General features: G+C 35.2%; 2 protein-coding genes across 4 annotated transcripts; both read right to left on the bottom strand.

Annotated features, from left to right (window-relative positions):
- Positions 1-1,984: 1,984 nt before the first annotated feature.
- On the bottom strand, positions 1,985-6,041 carry LOC105636419 (putative purine permease 11). 3 transcript variants are annotated; one of them, XM_037638294.2, is made up of 4 exons: positions 5,733-6,041; positions 5,590-5,646; positions 3,545-3,638; positions 1,985-3,206 (listed from the first exon to the last, which is right to left on the bottom strand). In XM_037638294.2, the coding sequence occupies exons 3-4, from the start codon at positions 3,579-3,581 to the stop codon at positions 2,095-2,097; spliced, it is 1,149 nt and encodes a 382-aa protein (XP_037494222.1). In that variant the 5' UTR covers positions 3,582-3,638; positions 5,590-5,646; positions 5,733-6,041; the 3' UTR covers positions 1,985-2,094. The 3 variants fall into 3 exon arrangements, with proteins under 3 accessions (XP_037494222.1, XP_089572525.1, XP_089572526.1); XM_089716399.1 differs by having other exon boundaries at positions 3,545-5,646; XM_089716400.1 differs by lacking the exon at positions 5,733-6,041 and having other exon boundaries at positions 3,545-3,759; positions 5,590-5,642.
- An 860-nt stretch (positions 6,042-6,901) lies between these two features.
- Positions 6,902-9,723, bottom strand: LOC105636426 (Intron maturase, type II family protein). Its single transcript, XM_012219696.4, has one exon. The coding sequence runs from the start codon at positions 9,271-9,273 to the stop codon at positions 7,078-7,080; it is 2,196 nt and encodes a 731-aa protein (XP_012075086.1). The 5' UTR covers positions 9,274-9,723; the 3' UTR covers positions 6,902-7,077.
- Between the last annotated feature and the right edge of the window lie 3,499 nt (positions 9,724-13,222).

Genomic DNA, 13,222 nt, shown 5'->3' with positions numbered 1-13,222 from the left:
ATTTAAAATATATTAAAAGGACTAACAAAGCAAACACTTTAAATAATTCCTTTGGAAATTAAAGGATTATATGTGATATAATTAGCATGTACTGCATATAGTTTTTAAACACTAATTTTTTTATTTAATATTAATTTCAAAAATATTTATTTAACATTATATTAATATTATATCATTATTCAATTCAATAATACGACATTTAGCTTGTGTATACCAAGAGAAATTGGAAAGGTTGCCTCAACTATCAAATCAGTGTTCTACATACAGAGTTGCAAAACGATTAAACCAGATAAATGAAAAGACATATACACCCTCGAGTAGTTTCCATTGGTCCACTTCATTATGGCAAAGAAGAGCTAAAAGCAATAGAGGAACACAAAAACAGGTAGCTAAGAAGATTTCTTGAATTTAGCAATGGAAATAAAGTTGAAAAGCTCAATCACAAAGCTCTTAATTACATTTCTCTATTTGATTTAATAAACAATAATGCCACTCATAGATAAATCAATAATATACATATTTGAAAAAATAATCATTTTCTATATCTACGTGCATATATATGATCAGCACGTGAGTACCAAAATTTTTTTCTATCAGCCACCAGTTATGAAAAATCGCTATCAGTTGTAAATAACTAAACCAACGTGTTGTTTAGATAATAAAATAATTTTAATTGTCTAAACTAAATTAATAAGCTGCTTATTTTTTTCAATTTTATTTAAAAATTTATTTATTTGTGTATTAATAATTTATTTATTTTATTTTTGAATTTGCAGCCCTAATTTTGTATAAATGAAAAAAAAAATTTTAAGTTATTCAATAAACTATATGATGTATTATATGAAAAGAGAAAATTATCCTCCACAATTGTAAAATGAGACCATAAACTATATTTTAGATTGGATTAGATAAAATAATAAAAATTTTATTAATTGTAAAAATTAGAATGCCTAATTAACAAAGGCTTGACAAAATGCAGCAACGGATCCATGAATCATGATTCATGAATGGTTCCAATTTGAAAGGTATTTTGAATCTGTCAGTGTACTGTACACTGTAGGGTTGTCATTAACAGTTTTATTTGTAGGTTAGGGCTTTTGTTAAACCTCATTATTTTGATTTGGCCCAACTGAGTTATACCAGAATTATGGCCGAAATTTAGTAAATAAAGTACATTATGGCCCAATAGTTTTCATTTCTTCCAGGCAAATTTGGCACCCTGTCAAATTGAGTACCCTGCTATTTTCTGAGTCAATCGAATTCCCCGATTGCCATCAATATTTACTACCAAGATGCCGTAATTTTCTGGTGTGAGATTAAAAACACACCTCAATGGCCGCCCGTGGATATTCAGTCGATTTGTTTAACCGTTTGCCGAATTTATATTTACCAATTGAATATTTACCGTTTATCAATCTATTTAAATATTTACCGAATTTACTATTTACTGATTTACCGATTTAATAGTGGAGTTTTACCAATCGATTTACCTAATTAATCAGTTTAACATATAAGGGTTGGCTTTTTTAAAAAAAAAAAATTAAAATGATGCTATTTTGAATAAATCAGTAAAATTGGAAATCGGGAATTATGAATTTTTTCAGTATTTTACCAAATCATTTACCATTTACTGAATTTGTTTAAAAAATTTACACACTGTTTACCATTTTATTAAATCATTTTTATCAAATAATCTCGGTTCGATACCGTAAATCGATGATTACCTTAGCCGAAGGCTTATCTAAAATTTGCTTTTCTTGTCAATAGTTAAAATTTTAAGCACGCATAGGTGGTTAGAGTCCGACCAAGTTCATCTCAATTAAAAACTATAAAAAATAGGTCATGATATAATAAATCGCGGAGTATATAAAGTTCATATGGATCCCAAAAAATTAATTTTTTACGTTAAAGAATTAATTGAAACGTGGTTAGAATCTAACCATATATATTTTCTCTAAAATTGTTTACTAAAGAATGATAACAATTTCAAATTTGAGAACCTCATTATTGTAACCATTAGAAAGATTAGAAGTACCTAATCTCATTCTCACCTTACAAATTAATGATTTCTAACTAGTAAAAATCAGCAAACTATCAACACATTTCTAATTGAGAGCCAGCAACTTCATTGGCAGTAGCACTATTTGCCTTGGATTTAGCATCATCTAGATAATGCTGATAAGTATAGGACAACAAGCCCCAGATTGCCATCAACATGGCTATAATTTTTACTCCATCCATTTTGTCATGGAAAAATATCACAGCAAGAATAGGAACAACTGGCGATGCCAAAGTACTAATTACATTAGAGAAAAGAGAGGACACCTCAAAGATCAATCCCAACATACCCACAGAAGAAATTTGCCATGTAATAGCAGTCCAAATTAGAGTCATCAAATAGGATATTCTCCCCTCTTCATACTCCTGCATTTCATTTTTCAAACTTCTCCATTCTCCACTTGCGAAAAGCCCCACTACGCATCCACAAGTTGCAACAAATGATGGATATATTTGCATATCCAATACAGCAGAGAAGGTTTCACTCTTTATAACCTTTTCAAAAGATAGTTGCACTAAAGAAAGGTATAAAGAGAATGTTGCAGATGCAGCAACTGTGAATACAAATCCAATTGCATACTTGCTTTTAGAAATCCCTGAAGGGTTCTCCGAATCAGCATTAACCGCGAGAAGGGAGGCTGAAGTAGTAAGAAGGACTAGAGAATTGAATATTAAAGCAGTGAACTTTTGTGAATTAAGAAAGAATGAGAAGGCTGCATTAAAGGCCAACTGGGTTGCGCACAACAGCGAATAAGTGGATACAGGAAGGTAGAGGAGTCCATATGAGTACATCAAATTGTCACCTGTTAAGAGTATGCCAAAGGCGAGATAAAGAAGTGAAAATGTGGATAATTTTGGTTTAGTTGCTAAAGAAGAATTGGCAGAAGGGGAGACGAAGAAAAGAAGGGGAAGTAGAATTGGGAAGCCAGCAGATTGAACAAATGTTGCCATCCATTTGCTATTGCCACCTTTGTCATAGTATAGCCTTCCTAAAAGAGTTGCAGCAGATTGGCCTGAGAGAACAAAGAGGGTATAGCAAGTCACACGTAACCACCATTTATAATGTACGAGTTTAGGAAGCTGCAGTTTATCGTCAACAGAAAATAGATAGCCTTTATTCGAGTCTGGTGTCTCTCCATCATTAACAGCTGAAAACCACCAAACATAATATCATGACCGGATCGTAAGAACTAAAGAAAATTATGATTGGAGTGCTTATAAGAATTGCATTAAATATCATAATCCCTATCCTTTGCTACTTCCAGAAAATGTCTAAAAAATCATATTAATTAAGATTAGCAGATTATAAGATATACTCCATATTGTTTAGTAATCAAATACAACAAGCAGTTTAGATAAAAAGCCAATTCAGATTAACATGAATTGCTTTGGACACAATTCTCCACAGATTAGATAAAACCTAATAGCAAAAAGAATAAAAAACATGTATATTCTATTTACTAGAAAATATGGTTAGTGACAGAACCTGTCATTTCTGGTTGCAGTTCTTGAACACCATCCATGAAGATTCAGATTGGTAAAATTATCTGAAAGAAATGGGTATCCCTTTCTTCTTGCGCCTATAAGCAAATGGATGAGATTTCCCTTTTCGAAAAGGAAATATCTTAAACAAGCAATATAGACCTTGCAGATTTTTCCCCTCTTAGTCAAAAGATAAAATCTTTTGACCGGTTGATAACTCTGCAAGATTGACCAATCCAGTTTGATAGCAAACTCAATAATTTAATCTTTCCATGAAGGAAAAAGAGTCCAATTTCTATAAAGATTAAATGCAAGTTGCTTTGAAGTGTCTCAGTAGAATAGCATATGGAGATTCAGAGGATCATAGCCATTTATTTGCACTATGATCTAATAATATTGTCAACTGGTCTAACTTGGTTAGCTACATAGTGTACTTATACAGCCAACTAGCTGTTTTGGCATGACTTTCAAGTCTTCAACAGAAGGTATTAATGAGTGGATAATTAGGACTTATATATGCATAATGTCAACATTAAAATTGATGTGTTGATAATTTATTGCCTTGCTGTTTTTTGTCCTTTTTTTTCAGTACATTAACAAGTCTACCAACAAGCTAATGTAAAAAGAGTTGTGACTTGTGAGCAGCAGTTTAACCATTAAGTAAAAAATGTTGACCTACATAGCCTTTTAACTTTTAGTTTTACTTCAAAAAGCATTTTAACTAGACATCAAGATGGCTGTATGTATCATTTTCCAAGATCTCCATTTCCACCACTATTCCTTGAACCAACATTCCACTCAATTAACCTGAATAATGTGCCTATCAATAAAAACCAAAATGAAAATTTTAAATTTTTAAATTTACATAAAGGCCCATGCCAGAACTTGAAATACCAGAACAGAACAACTATAAAGACAAAGGGAGGCTGCTGCATCTAAGCCAGAAAAAAAGAACCATAGGCTAGCATAGCAAATGCGTATACAAGAAAGTTTTTGATTAAGAAAACATATATCATATAATTTATTTTTCTAATTATATGTAATATAAAATAACATATTTGCTTAGCAAGACCATTAATTTCATTAAAGACTGACCAAATCTACCTTAAAATTCTACTAAACCTATTCAAGTTCTCACCAAGCATTTTGCTTCTAAATGATGTTTAACATGCATGAGCTTTATAATATATTTATAAATTCATTATAAATCTATTTCTAAACATAATAGCAGCAAATCACCAATATGAAAGTATTGCAAACAGTTGTCATAAATCATTCTCTTATCTTCATTTTTTTTCCCTCTGTTCACAAGTCATAAAATAACGTTTATTAACTTTTAAAATCCAACTGCTGAAATGAAGGGGAAAAAGTACAGACAATGTTCACGAACAAGAACACACAACTAAATCCATAGAGCAAAGAAATTAAATTGTTGGGACATCAGAGCAAAATGGGAACAATATCAACAATTCATTTCAAGAACATTTAAATGAAGATCATGATGGAAGAGACCTACATGTTATTGCTAATCATAAAATTTCTTAAGATCTTGGCTGTCAATCTTGGTTAAACATAGTTTGGTCCAATGAGAATGTTAACCCTGACATCTTCCGCCTAGAAACATTGATTCGTGAAGCAAAGGAAAACAAGAAACACAAAATGTTTATTGAAAAATCAAGAACTCCCTATACAAAACAACCATCAAAATCTACTACTAACTCAAGCCACCTGAAGTTTTAACAAGTGTGACTGATCCAGCTTGCTTGTAATTCCTTGGAACCAGAACAGTACCCTTTAGCAATGAACAGAAAAGATAAAGGGGGAAGAATGCATGTTTGTAAAGCAACAATTCAATAATAATGAATGAAATTAATAAAACAGTTATAGTTTGCAGCCCAATGGCAACAATGCCATTTTTATGCAATATGCTTGAGGAATGACTTTTTGCATTTGTCAGTTTGTAAAGAACATTTTCAGAAGGGTGGGATGATATAAAATAAAATAAGCCTCATTTTATTAATTTCTGCTTTTGGAAAGTTAGCACATTACCAAAGAAAGAGCTCTACCAGTATTTCCATACAGGATTCCAACTTCATCTGTCCAAACCTGTTTTCATGAAGAATGCCATAAAAATAATAATAAAAAAAATTGTTTACAAGCAAAGTGAGCATATGGTTGATGACTATCATTACCACTCTGATTTTGGCTGAAACACTAGCTTTTTAAATTGGGGATTTCTATAAGCTAAGCTCAAAAATTCTTCTTAAGAGGGGTAACTGGTGAGAAACTTTTGGCGGCTCACTCAAATAGCAGATTGAAGATGTTAACTCAGTTTGTCTTTACGATATGGGTCAGTTAGGAGAAAAAAAAAATCACTTATTTTGAACAACTTAAGAAATGATCAATAACATGATAAATAGGAAAAATATCTTGTTAACCTGAAGAAATATGAAAAATTATAATTGCTAAAATTTAATAAAGAAAATAGAAGAGAAGAAAGTTGTTTCTGTCATATTTACAATGAGAGCAGGTCATGCTCTTTATAGATACAGCAGTAACAAAATACAACTTAGAAAATCCCTAGGATCATGTAAAGATAAAAGCGAATCATAAATTCAAAGTACAGATATATTCAAAACAAATATTAGTTGGGGTATATCTGAAAACATATCTCACGTGCTATTAATAATAAGTGCCTTTCCACGGTTAAAACCAAATCACAGAGAAATAGAACACAAAACCCAATGATAAAACCAATAACGAGAAGCAAGAAAAGTTTCCACAGGCTCTGCCTGGCATTAGAAAATCCAGCGCACGTGACATAGAGCCTGCATGAGCTTGAAGCCTACCAGCGCATGAGGCATGCCTTTGATAACCATGACTTCGCTGAAAAAGAACAATTAAAGCACTAATATCTTATGGTACACATGAAAAGTAAGAAAAGCATTCCACAGGCTCTGCATGGTGTTTGACCATCCAGGGCAGGGGATAGTGCCTGCACGAGCTTGAAGCCTACCAGTGCATGAGGCACGTCTTTGAAAATCAGATTGAACAATTAAAGCACTAATATAATGTAAACGTGAAATGTTGATTTTGTCTATCTTCAGTTCAAATATCAAATTAAGGTAAGAGTACCATCAAAATAAGTTTTACATGTAAGGATTCAGATTCTGGTAGTTAGATTGTTAAAAAATATTGAAGCAGGAAAAGTGATTGTCTGCATGTTCATAACTCTCATAACTGACAGTTATGAATAACTCCTACAGTTAGAATATTAGTAATAACAAGTAAATAAATGAAAGCATAAACATGCAGGCAACAATGCCAAACACATTGTCAAACAATGTGCAGGAAAAGCCAATTCGCCAATTCAGTTGCATCTTCTGACATTAAAGTTGAATAAATATATTTGAATTTATACAAGGTCTGCAGTTTTAACTAATTGCAAAAAAAATATCATTCTGCTTAGCTTCGTCTAAACAGTATGAAGCACACTTACAAAACACTTTGCCTTTCAAGCAGAGTACACAAATCATCTTACATTTCGGCCACATGAAACCCTTCTTCATGTTCCTCATCTTCGTTGCTTTTCTGAGCATGGTTCTCATAATTAGCAGTCAGCAATAACTGCCGCTCCTTCTCTGTGTTACCACTTTTTACAAGGGAAAGCTGATCCATCGCAATAGCATTTCTCTTGTAGTTCCAAACAAGCATTGAAATGTAGTCTTGAGGTGAAACCAGACCCAGTTCCCTAATGCAATATCGTTGCTCTTCCAGTGTTTTTGGATCCTCCAGCCTTATATATTCAAGCAGTGATTTCTCGTGATCAGGTCTCCAATTATTTGGAAATGGGGTGTAGTCAGTCTCAGGCACAAGAGACATCCTGGTATATTGAAGCCCATCGATTGACTCAGCAAGGCCCATTCTTAGCAAGTTGTGGTACTCAGGTGATGATCCTTTTTTCTCCTTCAAAGGACGACTCAGATTCCGAGCACCAATCTTATATACCTTTGCACGTGAACGAAGCTTGTATTTTGCAGCATAAAGCTTTGCAAGTGAACCTCTTATAATGTAAGAACAGAAGTTCACAATTTTCTTCCGATTGTCAGCATACCTATACCACTCAACCATTGTTGATAAAAACTTGTTCATTTGCGCGTTCGTGTGAGCTTGAGTGGCATGGAACATTCTAAAGCAAGGTTGTGGATCTGGATCTCTATCTCCCTTTAGAAAGCTCAACTTCCTGAATTGCTTAATGCATTGTTTCAAGCTTGCTGTGACTGACAAAAGAGTACCAACACCCTTTTCACTGATGATCTTCCCACCCGTGGCAGTGTACCGAAGGGTTGGATACACAACTCTTCGGCACAAAACATGGTCAAGAAACATTATACCCTTAGTTATATGTTCAATGGGGAGGCTCTCATTATCAAGCTTGAGCAAGTATTTTTTATCAACAAACTCGATCAATTGCTTTCTCAATGTAGCTGCATCTGCCCTAGGTCCCCGAACACCAATCAAAATATGACCCCCATGTCTTATATAATCCATTTTCCGCGTCTTGTCTGGTCCACTTGTAGGCACGAATTCTGGCCAAGATGTATTTCCCTGTTCTGCTTCCCCTTCTGGACTATTCCATATGACATCAGTCTTTGAAGGACAGTAGAACTCCTTAATCTTACCCTCCATCCATCGGTCCAATTCATCAAGGCAAACATTAGCTAAAAGGGGACTAAGAATCCCACAATGCCCCCAAGAAGGAACCTTCTCTGCCTCCTCAGGTGCAAAACCAAAAAAGGTCTCTAACCAATATGGATCTGGCTTTGGTTCATCTTCTGCCAACACCCTCTTTTTCTGATACTTCCTCTTTTTCTTCTTCTTTGGCTCTTCCACACGACTCGTGATCACTGGCGTAGTCAAAGCTGCCTTTACCAAATCAATCACTTTTTTGTCCCTCACATCCCTCATCAAAGCACTTATCACCAACCCTGTCTTCATGCCATCCAAAACTGTACTTAAATCTCCCTTTATATACCATAAGTAGCCAGCAAAATTCCTCCTAATTACCCTTAATGTTGTATGAGCATTCCTACCAGGCCTAAATGCAAATGACTTCTGTGAAAATCTTGCTTCATATATTGGCTCAAGGATCAAAAGCAAAACCTCCTGAACAATCTTATCCTGAAACGGAGCTGGTTGTGTGGTTGTCAAAATAGCCTTAATCTTTCTCTTCGACAAAGACTCATAATCTGTCTTATCCCTTGGAGACTTTATAAAAAACTGCAGCCTTGCACCCCATTTAAATTTATCATCAAGAACTGCATTTCTAAGTGCTAATAAATCCTCCAGCGCAGACCTTTCTATTGCACTACGGGGCATATATGCCCCCATCTCGTCAGCACACACTTTTTGGTAAGCCAAAACCCACAATTCGAAGCGTCGGATATAAAAGGTCAAATTATTCACTATCCTATCAGGTTCACGGAAATTCTCAATCCACATGTGGGAGCAAACTGAGACACCATCTTCCTTTATCAAGGTGGCTGGATCATCCGGATCCGGTGCACGGCGGTGCATTGGAGTAAATGAAAGTAAGCGAAATAAAGCAAACCCATTAATCCTAGGGTTCAAGGTATTAGATTGAGAGTACAAAAAAGTACTGGTGGTTGTAGTGGTGATAAGGTTGGAATTAGTTAGAATCTTGTGGGTGAATATAGCAAGGCAACGATGCATTTGGAGCTGATAAAATCAAGTAACAGGTTTTTCAAGTCATTTCTATGTATAATCAAAAGGTAATTGAGATTGCAATAGCAAATAGTATAAAGAAACGAAAGAAACAACAAAAACTATGGCAGAAAACGAATAAAACCCACTTCAAGCAAGCTTTTTGGCAGTACAAATTCAAAGCTAAATTGTTGAGGAAGTAAATAAATAGAAAAAAATATGTTCGGGTTTGAGTTCTTACAACGAAATGGGATCATAAACCTGGAAATGCCTTGGATTACACTGGAAAAAACTCCGTTTGTAGATTGAAGAACTAAACCGTGAAAAGAAAGAGATTGTGGAGAGGCAAACCCTGGCGCTAAACCCTTATGTTTCTCTTTGTATTTGGGTTTTTATTTTTTGGGATTGAATGGTTTCTCCGTTCAAAATGAGGCTTTGTTGGATTGGCCCGCTTGAGTGTTAAGAGTCAGGTTGGAACTATATTTTTTGGAAAACATTACTATTACATCCCTATATTTATCAAATATGACTAGTCAATCCCTACATTTATAGAAATACATTTTGAACTCCCTATGTTTTCATTACATCACAACTTTTAGTCCTTCCTCCAATTTTTTTTCGATTTTCTATTTGTAAAGTGAATAAAGAAGGGTCAAAAGAGAGAAAATTTAAAATTAATCTAAAAATACCCTTTAGTATTTTCTGTCTTTATTTTCTTTTGGAAGAATGTTCGAAATGCCCCCTAAATTTAGATCCAAAATACAGAATGCACATATTTGGCCTTTTTTATCCAAATCAGTCCTGATTTTGGGCATAAATGTACTAGAGGCCCCATTCTTGCCCAAGTCAACATGCGTCCAATGTAAACAAGAACAAAAGCAAGTGAACTTGAAAATAGAGTATTTTTTTAATAAAAATTTGAAAATAAAGTATTCAAACTCATTTACTTGCTTTTGTTATTCATAGATCGAGAATCCTAACTGAGTTGATCCTCTAACCCTTGTTATTAAGAACCTTTGCATTTTATTTTTCTTTCTTGGCTTACCTTTGATATTTTACCATTTGTCCATTTCTAATTTGTTGCTAATTCTATTATATTCTTAATAACATCTTCATTTTCTAGTGTGAAAATAGCTTCTTTTAATCACATTCTTCGTAAGTTGTGCAAGACAAAAACAAGTCCACTTATGTAACTGTAGAGCTGGTTCAAGATCTATGATAAGCAAAGCAAGCTCTAACTTGCACTTTTTACAACTCAGTTCTTCTTCTCCCTTCAACGAAAGCTCTAACTTGCACTTTTTACAACTCAGTTCAAGATCTATGATAAGCAAAGCAAGCTCGATATAGAAATTTAAGAATTTAGGATTTTTTTTCTGGGTTCAATTGTAGGGATAAGTGTAGAAATGCAGATTAGATAGGTAATGGTATATCTATTGCTTGTTATGATTGAGTATTTATATACAAAGTTCAGCAACTAAGTTCCTAAAGTACAGGAGGAACAGATACAAATAAATCATAAAATATCCCTATTAGAAGGGAGAGAGTTACAACAGAATTTTGACTAAGTTATACTCTTATCACCCCCTGCAAACACATGGGTGGAACAACCTTGAGTTTGGATTTCAAGTGAAGAAATCGAGATTTGGATAAAGGCTTGGTAAGTAAATCAAAAACCTGATCTGTGGTGGATATGTAAGAGACCTGAAGTACTTTCTTGCGGACCTGATCACGGACAAAATGAAAGTCCAATTCAAGATGTTTTGACCGAGAGTGGAAAACTGGATTAGCAGCAAGATATGTAGCAGAAACATTATCACACCAAATGCGAGGAACTGTTGGAACAGATTGCTTAAGTTCACGAAGAAGGCTTTGTAACCAGTAAACCTCAGATGCTGTCGTTGCTAATGCCCGATACTCAGAGTCAGTGCTCGAGCGGGCAACAATCTTCTGTTTTTTTGAACACCAAGAGATCAAGTTTGTGCCATGAAAAACAGCATAAGCTGAAGTACTTTTACGATCAAGGCGATCACCACCCCAATCTGCATCACTGAAAGCAACAAGTGTTGGTGTCAAACATGGCCGAAACAATAATCCATGATCAGCTGAACCACGGAGATAGCGAAGTATTCGCTTTACTGCCTGCCAATGATGGACAGATGGTGAGTGCATAAATTGGGAAATTTTATTGACAGCCATGGTAACATCGGGTCGTGTTAATGCGAGATATTGCAGCATGCCCACCACTTGTCGAAATAATTTTGGATCTTCAAAATTAGGTGAGTTGTCCATATATAAGGAGGTTTGTGGAGAAGATGGTGTGCTGACAGATGAGGCGTCGTGCATATTAACACGACGAAGAATTTCCCAAATGTATTTAGTTTAGGAAAGATATAGGCCATCAACAAATGAGACAGCTTCAACACCCAGAAAATAACTAAGAGACCCCAAATCTTTTAAAGCAATATCTTTTTGAAGCTGGTATATAAGTGATTGCAGAAGATCGGTACTTGAGCCTGTTAATATTAAGTCATCAACATACACAAGGTAGTAAGCAACATGAGAAGCATTTGAGAGAATGAATAATGAGCTGTCTGATTTAGAATTGTAAAAACCAAGCCGTTGCAAAGCCTGAGCAAGACAAAAGTACCATGCATGAGGGGCCTGTTTTAAGCCATACAATGATTTTTTTAAAGCACACACATAATTCGGTTTGTTCTGATCAACAAAGCCGTGAGGCTGCTCCATGAAAACTAGTTCCTCAAGAGTGCCATGTAAAAAAGCATTAAAGACGTCTAGTTGTCGAATAGACCAGGCACTGTTAACAGCAATAGACAATATTAATCGAATAGTAGCAGGCTTTATTACCGGGCTAAATGTTTCAATATAATCGACCCCTGGCCGTTGGTGAAAACCCTTGGCAACTAAGCAGGCTTTATGACATTCAATAGATCCATCCGATTTTGTTTTCGTTCGATAAATCCATTTGCACCCAACAACATTGAGAGCTTGTGTACGAGGAACTAAATCCCAAGTTCCATTGGCCATGAGAGCATCAATTTCTTCGGACATTACTTGCCTCCAAATCAAATGTTTAGCAGCTTCAGTATAATTACTTGGTGGAGTAGGAACAACAGAAGCTTGAAACATTTTGGGTTTTAAATTACCGGTTTTAGAACGTGTTACCATGGGATGACGATTGATTATAGATCGATTGGGTTGAGAAATCATAGATGAGGCAGATTTAGTATGGACAGGTGGTGGAGGTAAGGCAACCACAGCCTCGGACATGATAGGTGTGGCGGCAGCAAGTACTGCTTGGTCAGTTATAGGGGCAGCTGAAGGTTGTATAGTAGTGGAATATTGTGGTAACGAAATAGCAGCAGGGTAATGTTGTGGAATGTTGTCCGAGGGAGTAGAAGTTGTGGAAGCTGGTTTAGCGAGTGACAAAATAGATGGTAGCGATGGTGGTGAACCGAGGACAGAAGAGCGACTATCACTTTCTTGGAACGGGAAAACCTGTTCATCAAACAACACATGACGTGAGAAGAAAATCTTATGAGTAGATAAAGAAAGACATTTGTAACCTTTATGCAGAAGACTATATCCAAGAAATACACATTTAGTAGAGCATGGGTCCAATTAATTCTTAGAATACGGACGCAACAAAGGATAACAAACACAACCAAAAACACGAAAGAACTGATAATCCGGATTTCGTTGAAAAATAATTTGATAAGGGGACTTATGGTTAAGAGTTGGAGTGGGGAGTCTGTTAATGGTATAAACTGCCGCAGCAAAGGCATGGTCCCAAAATTTTGGTGGTACAGATGCATGGATTAAATAGGCTCTACCAGTTTCAGTTATGTGACGGTGTTTTCTTTCGGCACATCCGTTTTGTTCAGGGGTGTGTGGACAAGAACTATGTTGAATGATTCCATTGTCACTCAAATATTTTTGA

This window comes from Jatropha curcas, chromosome 11, assembly GCF_041381405.1.
Source record: "Jatropha curcas cultivar XTBG-Jc1 chromosome 11, XTBG_Jcur_1.0, whole genome shotgun sequence".
NCBI lineage: Eukaryota > Viridiplantae > Streptophyta > Magnoliopsida > Malpighiales > Euphorbiaceae > Jatropha > Jatropha curcas.
The sequence above is the reverse complement of the archived record's forward strand: the minus strand, read 5'-3'. Positions and strand labels throughout refer to the sequence as shown.